This window comes from Olea europaea, unplaced genomic scaffold (genome assembly GCF_002742605.1).
Source record: "Olea europaea var. sylvestris unplaced genomic scaffold, O_europaea_v1 scaffold1016, whole genome shotgun sequence".
Classification (NCBI taxonomy): Eukaryota; Viridiplantae; Streptophyta; class Magnoliopsida; order Lamiales; family Oleaceae; genus Olea; species Olea europaea.
In genome coordinates this window covers 168,244-178,214 of record NW_019227483.1, presented here as the reverse complement: position 1 = coordinate 178,214, position 9,971 = coordinate 168,244, and the positions used below count along the sequence as shown (strand labels likewise).

The window sequence follows — 9,971 nt, the reverse complement described above, 5'->3', positions numbered from 1 at the left end:
TAAAAATGATATTTTTGCTAATAATCACCTTAAAGCCATTTTGACTTTTGACCTGAAGTCTATAGCCTTCAATTTCCTTTTCATAGCTCAGAAAAGCACACTTTAAAGACCTAGATTCAAGTTCACCTTCACTTCGATGAGAATAGGCAATACAACAAAAAATTTTGTCTATTTAATCTGGTGTATTTCCAGACCACAATCTTTTAGGGATTTGAAAATCAACAGCACTATATGGACTTCTATTCATAAGATAGGTGGCAGTTTTTAGGGCTTCCCTAAAAAAAATAATAATAATAAAAAATAAAAAAATTTGAAAGACTAGAACTGTGCAATGCACATGACCGTTTCCAATAAAGTTCTATTCATCCTCACAGTAGCATCATTTTGTTGAGAGGTGTATGTTACAGTTCTATACCTTAGAATTTTAGATTCTTTGCAAAGGGAATCAAATTTAAAATTACAAAATTCAAGTTCATTATCAGTTCTTAGTGCTTTGATTTTTCTGTTAGTTTTGATTTTCAATCATCAATTTTCATTGTTAGAAGGTTTGAAAAGTATTTAGATTTTTATCTTAAGAGAAAAGTTTATATTTTTCTTGAAAAATCATCGACTATTAGTAAATAGAACTTAAATCTACTTAAGATATTTACAGAAGTTGGACCCTGCACGTCAACATGTAAATAGTTCAAAATAGAATTGGATTTATGAATTCTAGTTTTAAAAGGTAATCTTTTTTGTTTTACAATAACATAATCTTCACAAAAATCCAGCTTTTCAGTATTATCATTTCCAATGCACCCAAGTTTATTTAAAATGATCAGCTTTTTAGAAATGTGGCTAAGTCTTTTATGCCAGATTAAAAACTTATCAGAGCTAGACTTTACAGCTGCAGAGCTTTGACCTACTGTAGGTTTAGCATAAACAATATAGATTCTATTTATCTTAGGAGAAGAGATAACATCTTGATTATCACATTCAGTCTTATAAGGCCTTTGTGAATCAATATATTGTTTTTGTCATCTAATTCTCCCAAAAAAGTTAGATTTATTTTAAGTTTAGGTACATATCTGGTATTATTTAACTCAAGTATATACTTGTTATTTAACAGTAATCTTAATTTTCATTTCCCTTAATTTGACAACTTGTGTCATTTTCATCTAAATTTGTCCTCCATTGAGATCAACAAATTCAGAAAACCATTCATTAATGGGACACATGTGGAAAGTGCAACCGAAATCAAGAACCCATACTTTAGGGTCTCTTCTGGTCGTACTAACAAGGACAACACTCTAAATATCATGATTATTCTTGCAGGCAATAGATGCAAAGCCATTAGAGTATTTTCTAACTTTCATGTCAGAGATTTTCTTGAAATAGACTTTTATTAAGTGTCCTATCTTTCCACAATAATAGTATTTCCTGACTTGATTATTAGATTTCACTTGATTCTTGTTTTTGTTTTTGGTTTTGAATCTAAGATTTTAAGGTTAAACTTTCTTGTAAGAATTGAAATTACACATATTATTCTTTGTACTTTGGTTCAATTTTTTCTTTCATATGCAACATTCACCAAGTTTAGAATCTTTTGCCACAGATTTTAGTTCGAGTTCTTTGTTTCTCAGAGCTGGGATTGTGATATTAACAGTAAGATTTTCTCCCATATTCTAAGGCATTTCTAATGTCCCTATATTTGTCACTCAGTGAATTCAACATGGCAATAACTAGTTGATCATCAAAAAGTTTCTCATCGTAGTTTAGCTAAATCTTAAATTAGTTTTGTGTATTTGTTAATATTTTCTTCTAGGATGCAGGAAGAGTCAAACCTAAAGTTGTAGAACTATCTTAGGAGGTAACACTTATTTGGCATGGTTTTATTAGGTAAAGAGTTTCTAACTTAGCCCATAAGGTCTCAGTAGTAATGGTTTCATCAACTTTCCTAATCACACTATCAAACATGTGAAGAAAGATGGAAATCTAGGCAATCTCATTTAGTTCTTGTCTTCTATAAGCACTAATCTCAACAGTTCAAGTCCTATCAAGGGCACTAGCACACTTCTATTATAACAACAGAGCTCTCAATTTCTAGCGCCAAAAACTAAAGTCTCGAGTACCATTCCATGTCCCAACATCAAATTTTTGTGCAGTGAACATGTTGACAAATATATCCACAAAGTTACAACCATACAACACAAGCAGCTCAATGTAATTAGAGAAAATGTGAATTTCAAAATAAAGCAAGCGTGAAAATTTGTGCCTAATAATCATGCAACTCACACAATCATAGGTATTACAGTTAACAAGTATGATTGTCAACCTAAAACAATTTAATGAGTGAAAACCCTTGGTTCCACTACTTCCTCAGATTTCCATATCCTCAAAAGAGATCTTGGACAAAGAAAAATAATAGTAAATCACTTTCCTTAATAATCAGTTTCAAAGTTAACAAGAACAGTCAACAAATAAGGAGAGAGTTTGGAAAATATCAAAGCCTGAAATCTCAAAATTTTAGAAAGATGTGAGCAATTTGAAAATACCAAAATTGACAGTCATTGTGACTCAGTAAAACTCAACGATGACTCAAGAACTTAGTAGAAATCGGAGTGAGTCAACTCAATTTGCTTGTACTCAATACGAGTTATAAAAACTAGCACGAATCAATAGTGAGTCAAACTAGAATTGCGAGGACTTAATATAAACAACAGATCAAACATTGTTGGAAGTGAGTTAGAAGGTTTATAGAGGAAAAACACCTTTTAACCTAAAAAATAAACATGATCTCCAAGGATCTTAGAGATTTGACCTAGAAAATACCAAGTTATCACTAAGAGATCCAACCAAAAATTGAATTGAGGGTAGATTAACAACAAACTTGTCCATGAACCAATTTCTTGTGTAAAAATTTAAAGGATTTCTAGATCTACAACTTTATAAAAAATTTTAAAACTAGGGTTTTCAAAAACACACCCTAAGCCAAAACCTTTGAAGATAATGGCTATGATACCACCTGTTATACCCAGACCGTTGAGAAAAGATTAAAAATTCGTAAAAATTGTAAAATATTGCAAAGTTCAGAAAATTGAAAATCGTAAGAATACAAGAATTGTTTTACCCTAAAAGTTCTTGGATATATAGTCGTGAGATCTAATCACCCGTTGAATATCTCTCAAGAGATATTGCTCCAGATCTAATAACAACAACCAATAAATAGTACAAAATGTATTACAAAGATTTCTTTAAGTTTTCTCTGTCCTCTCTATTTACAATAGGTAATCAAAACACTCATAATCTCACAAGACTTACACAAAGTAATCATCATTCTTACTGAAAGAACATAGATTAAAACACGAAGATTACAATTACAAATTTTTAGAGAAATCCTATTGAGCACAGAGATAAAACAAAACCTCCAAATGAAGAAGACGAAGGACCCAAGTATCAGTATCAATTCATATCAACAAATGCAATCCAGGGTCAAAAATAAGCCACGTGGATGGCAGATCACGACCTGTTAACAAAGGAGGCAAGTCTTTTTTAACTAAAAGCACATTTTTACCAAATGGGCTTTAACCCGATTTTAGCAAATAGGCAGCCCAAAAATAACATGCCAAGTAAAAAATTGAGGCAATCCAATCATGTTAACTCTTATGAGTGTAAGATGAAAACTGGGTACGGAACAGAAAAAGTTTGAAAGTATTTATAGCTATAATAAATTTTAGGGACACTCCTCGTATCCCAATCCTCAGTCCACCTGACTCCAACATGAAGAAGCACATGAATCAGAACTCTTATTCAATGGGATTTTGCACATCAAAACAGAGTTTTAGGTTGAATCAATCCCAATCCATTTCTGTGCACTAGTGTGGCGTAAGTGGATTCCTGATCTCATTTTCACCTACCAAGTCAACACCTAAACTACCACCAACCCCAACGAGTTGGTTTACATTGACCCGAAAGTCGTTTCCTTCTCCTATCAAATTCCCTTTTCTTGCATTCACCAAACTCACATTTCCCTGCACTTTTCTGGGCTTTTGTTCTTAAATCCCCTCTCTCTTTGTGATCGTTTTGCTTTCTTGAAAAATGGAGTCAAGGATGTTAGGATTCGCCTCTCCAGGTGTAGTAAGCCCCAGTAATTCCAAGATTTCAAGATTAAGTACCCCTTTTGCCCACCAAATATGGAACAAAAATAGCAGCTTTTGGTGTCAAAATTCAAGATTTCCTAAGCAAGGTATTAAGCCAATTCAAGCCTCTGCAACTTCCATTGGGTACAATCGAAACTCCTTTTTTCCTTTCTGAATTTCAAATTGAGCTTTTAGTATTATTGGGTAGTTGGATTCCTCTCAGTCCTGTGAAATTCTAAATTGGTTCTGTCTACATGTTAATTATTGTATTCACTTAGTGCATGTTTTGTTTCATGGTAATGAAAAATATTTTAATTTGAGTTCTTGTTAGGTAGTTATAGTCTCTCTGCTCTGTGGAATTTCAAATTGATCTTGTCTACACGTTAGTTCTTATCATAGTTGGGTACGCATTTAGTGCATGTTTATTCGAGTTGTAATGTAAAAGATTTTAGCTTATTTTCAGTCTTGTGCTATTGAATATTAACGTAAATGCTTATTTTGAAATTGTTTTATGGTAGAATAACTTGAATTCGGATTATAGTTTTCGCTATTGATGGTACTCTTGATAAATGAGCGTGATTTATTTATATTTCAGAATTTTTAATTCAAAAGGCAATTAGAGATAACCCTAAACTGATGATTGTTTTTTATTTTTTATTGTTTAAATTTTAGAAATGCAATGTTGAGTTCTCATAAATGTGATAACATCTATTACGCTTGTTTCTTTAACTGTTCGTATTTTTATGAGACATTGTGCAACACCCAAAATACTAAAATGTTATGAATTTTTAGTGTGGAATTCTGATCTATCTTTTGATAATTGCTTTTCTTAAGAATCAAACCGTAAACACCGAAAAGAAAGGTCCAAGAATTTGATGCCATGATCGGAACACCCACTGTGTAGCTATTCCATTTACAATATGTCTAACATTTAGCAGACATTTGATTGCACTTATGGAATTGCTCGAGTATTCGATACTATATTTCATGCCAGCAAAAGCCCCTAACAAATTGATCAATCTTATTAATCATGCACGAACTCATTGCAGCACATATTTGCAAATGGTATTCGTGCAAGACAACATATGATTATCCTTATGCGTTGACCTATAAGATTGAACATTGGACTACTACTGTTTTCTTAATTCTTTTAATGAAAATGATATCTTCTTCTGTTATGCTGGATGCGTGTTTTCTTGATAAAATTTGCCTGGATTACTGTAAATGAAGATGGACTTCTCAGTTATAACAATTTTTGAGAGTTTTGGCCATTCTTGAAGGTCTTGTAACTTTTAAAATTCCCTTGTACATCTATGTTCCTAAGTTATTTGTGTTTCCTTTCAGATTGACACCGAAAAGTAGGGTAGACGAGACTGAGAGCTATACTCTTGATGGTATACGAAATTCGTTAATTCGGCAAGAGGATAGCATTATATTCAGCCTCGTCGAGAGAGCCCAATATTTTTACAATGCGGAGATATATAATCCTGATGCTTTTTCCATGGATGGATTCCATGGATCTTTGGTTCAATACATGGTCAAAGAAACTGAAAAACTTCATGCTAAGGTATACTGAATATTTATTACAACCTTTGAGATTTGAGAGCGTTTGCATTTTCTGAAGCATATTCGACCCAGGTTGGAAGATACAACAGTCCAGATGAGCATCCTTTCTTCCCCGATGACTTACCTGAACCAATGTTGCCTCCTCTGAAATATCCACAGGTAAAATATTTTATCATTTTCCTCTCCACAAAAAATTATATAATGAAACGCCTTTTCCAAAACGGCAACCAACAGAACTTATCAAACATTGCGTGGAAAATAAGTACGTGGGGAAAATTGCACCATTGGTTGGCAACCTATTGCTCGAGGAGGCAGTTGGTTCTCTACCTTGTATTATAAATTGTATAATTGCTCATTGGGTCTCAATGACATAAAATGTCCAAATCTTCCTTAAATCGTCAAGCGCCCTTAGGGAAACACCTCTCCTCTTTAAATTTCTGGGCACCAGCCCAAGTTGAAACAGAGAAGCTAGCTTCATAAAATTGGATGTTTGAAGATTACATGACAGTGTAATGGAGATTTGAACAGTTTATGCCTTTAGGAACTGTGAAACCATAAAAAAACTCGACGATCAGCTTGCCACTCGGGCAATTAGGAATAATGAAATTTCCCGTGGAAATTGTTGCATGGTAACAAGAAATGTTTAACTTGTCAGCTAGGTAAGTACATTCACATGCTGTAAAACTTTGGCATAATCATGTGCGTACAATTTGGATTTCTGTATCCTCGTGTTATTGGATCTGTTTATTAGCCACCATCTGGTAAAACTAAATAATTGTGAGATTATTCATTCTAAAAATATCAAAACCGGGATAAATTAACTGGTAGTTTGGCATACACTTTGTTTCGTTGACATTTTTTTTCCATGTAGTTACGCGTACACATGGGTCAGCACGTAAATTATTATAGGCAAACTGAAAGGGAAGTCCTACTTGGTAGTGTCATTGAATTGAGCATGTTCACGTTTGCATTGTTAAGAACATTCCTATCTATTGGCATTTTTATGTTTATCTGGCCTACCATTTATAATTTTGGTTGATCCCGACATGGGATAAATTCTGATATTCATACAGGTTTTACATCCTGCTTCAGATTCAATCAATATAAATGGTAAAATATGGGATATGTACTTCAGGGATCTTCTCCCCAGATTAGTTAAAGAAGGTGATGATGGTAACTGCGGATCAGCCGCAACTTGTGACACACTTTGCTTGCAGGTAGCATTCTGACTAACTCTATCGGGTTAATATGTTACATGAACGTCAAAAGTATAACAAATCTAAAACATAACTTAAGGACCCTGTACTGTCTGAGATGATGATGTTTCATGTAAACTAATCTCTTTTTGAACTTGGAACCTTCCACAGCAGATAAGGGTGATCTAGTTTAGAATTAATTAGATTTCTGAACTTTGCTTTATACTGCTGTATTCCTGCATGCAGGTTCTGTCGAAAAGAATTCATTATGGTAAATTTGTGGCTGAAGCAAAATTTCGAGCCTCCCCGGATGTCTATAAAGCTGCCATTAAAGCACAAGTAAATTTACTTTAGCTACTCTCGACGTGCAAATGCTTCATTGAAATCCTTATTAATTCTCTTTAAGCATGTTTGCGATGGTGGATTGCATTCTAATCATTTTTAGTACTACTTAGGAAACATGCGATTTTTATTTAGCCTTGTGCTTTATTCTAAAAACGAGTTTAAACTAATGCTGATTATCTGTGGTTATATTTCAGGACAAAGACCAATTGATGGATTTGCTAACATATCCAATAGTCGAAGAAGCAATCAAAAAAAGGGTCGAAATGAAAACCAGAACTTACGGGCAAGAGGTGACTGTAGACTTTGGTGTAGATGGAACCGATCCAGTTTACAAAATTAATCCAATTCTAGTTGCCGGTCTTTATGGGGAGTGGATCATGCCATTGACAAAGGAAGTGCAAGTTCACTATTTACTGAGAAGGCTGGACTGAATAAAACCGAAGCACTTGGTTCATGAGTAGTACTTTCTGTATAAAAAATAAGGGTAATTAGCACATAACGTCTCTATCTTTCAATCTTATTGTGCAAAATGTCATTACCTTTTATTTTATGGTGTTTTCATCCTTAATTACACTTTTGATTGCGCAAATAATCCTTGCGTCTATTTTCTATCAATATCTCCATTAGTCAACCCAAAAAAATCAATTTGATCACATTTTTAAGGGCAGAATGGGAACTTTATATTTATTGCACTAGACGATCAAAATAATTAAATTTGAAAACAAAAAACTCAAAAAATAAATAAATGATTTTCTTCATTATCACCTCCATCCACCCGCAAACCAACCCAAACCAAAATCATTCCACCCATCTCTCACCATCGACGCTAACGAGACTAACAGATGGTCATCGGTGTTAACATTCACAAACGCATTGCAATCGCCACCACCTCAAATCATCAACTATCCATTATCCACAATTTCAAAATCCTTTGCCCACATTTTTCCTAACTTGTGTATATCACGAAATTTTCGAAAAAATCCCAATGAACTTATATTTTCAGCTCAACTGAATAATGAAGAAGTCATTTCTTTCAAATTAAGTAAACCCACAAACAATTGCCATTTGAAAATTAGTTTTCACACGTTTAACCCTATTTTTGCATTTGACCACTAAGCACTGGATTCCATGGCCTCGACGGATGTATTTGACACCTGTTTTTGCATCTGCAAATGAAAGGAATTGAGAATTGCAACAAAGGCGATAATGGAATGACTAACCTGTAGCATTTAGAAATAGGACAATAAATATGGGTGTTGGTAATTTACTTTCAATTTTTAACCGATTTTTATTTTTTATTTATTGGAAAAATAAATATGGGTGGTGGTGGCGGCAGCGAATATTGCTATGGTGTGTATGTGGGTATTGGCATTGACAACCGTCAACAATTTGCTTTGGCACCGATGGTGAGAGAAGAGTAGAAAAATTTTGGTTTGGGTTGATTTTTGGCTAAGAGTGATAGGAAAATCTTTATATTTTAATTATTTTAATAGTTTAATGTGATAAATAGTAAGTTGCCATTCCGCCCTTTAAAAATGTGGTTGTAGACGATAGGTTCTATAACCAAGAAATCGGATCAGATAGACCACCAGCAATCCTGTGGAACTCAAGAAAAATAGAATAAAGGAAAATGCCTGTAAAAAGATCTTAAAAGGACATCGGTGTGATGTCGGTCAAAAAACTTCCGACGGTCAAGTCAGTAAATCTTGTAGAAAATTTGATAAATGCCAGATGGAAGAAAGAAGAAATGAATTAGAGTCTAGTAGATCCTAATACCTAAATGTTTGACCGACTGCTGAATTTATAGGAGTGGGATAACCATCTAGGAGGGATTGGCGGGGATTCTCCGAGATTTCGTGGTTGGTTGGAGCCAAATCTAATTTGATCTATTCAGTTGAGATATCAGATCCGTTTGTAGATAACTCTCACCAGATCTGGATAGATCATAACGTGATCTATTTGAAAGATAGATTATTGGAGATTTCCAATTGACATGTAGGTCATGGAATGTGTATTTGGTCGATTGTTATAATAAGTTGGGTCGAAGATGGCATGGTTGAATCGTATGTGGACCCTATTGTATGGTTTGGGCCACTTGGACCAATAAATTAAATTCTACCACTACAATTTGTCCTCCACTCTTTTATACGAGTTCTACTCGAATGAAAGAGTAATTCGGCTTCAGGGATGATCGAATCCTTGGTTGAGAGCGAATTCGAATCATAGGGCTGATCATTTGATTACATGGTGGTGTATAAGAATCGTTCGGTCATTAAAAATATCATGGAGATTTCTATCAGTTGTCCAATCGTGCGATTTTTAGCTTGCAAGTCAGATATTTGTCTTCTTCGGCACGACTTAATAGCTCTCATATGGCTTAGAGGCCAAGCGATAAATCTTTTTGAAAATTTATTGCATAGCCCATGTGATGAATATCAATAATTTTTATTCATTATATAATAATATTATATATATAAAATGAAATATTACAATGTCTGCACGACTCGAAAATCGTGTGGTAAGATCAATTTAGTGGCATGCATGCAAGAACTTGTTCCCACCACTCGGCATTTTGCCGAGTGGTTTTGTAGCAATAATTAAATTTTTCTCTGTTTTTTCAGTCTGTCTAGGTCGTGCGGTACGCATCCTTTGATTTTCTAGTTAGATTGATTGATGCATCTGTTCCAAAAAGAAGATCGTTGATTCGTCTGGATCATGTCATACGCATGACTTGTTTTGCCATTCC

General features: G+C 34.0%; 1 protein-coding gene across 1 annotated transcript; it reads left to right on the top strand.

Moving 5' to 3' along the window:
- Positions 1–3,760: 3,760 nt before the first annotated feature.
- LOC111372606 (chorismate mutase 1, chloroplastic-like) lies at positions 3,761–7,817 on the top strand. Its single transcript, XM_022994978.1, has 6 exons — positions 3,761–4,262; positions 5,463–5,685; positions 5,757–5,843; positions 6,758–6,901; positions 7,127–7,219; positions 7,420–7,817. Exons 1-6 carry the CDS (start codon positions 4,078–4,080, stop codon positions 7,654–7,656), a joined length of 969 nt encoding a protein of 322 aa, XP_022850746.1. The 5' UTR covers positions 3,761–4,077; the 3' UTR covers positions 7,657–7,817.
- Positions 7,818–9,971: the final 2,154 nt, after the last annotated feature.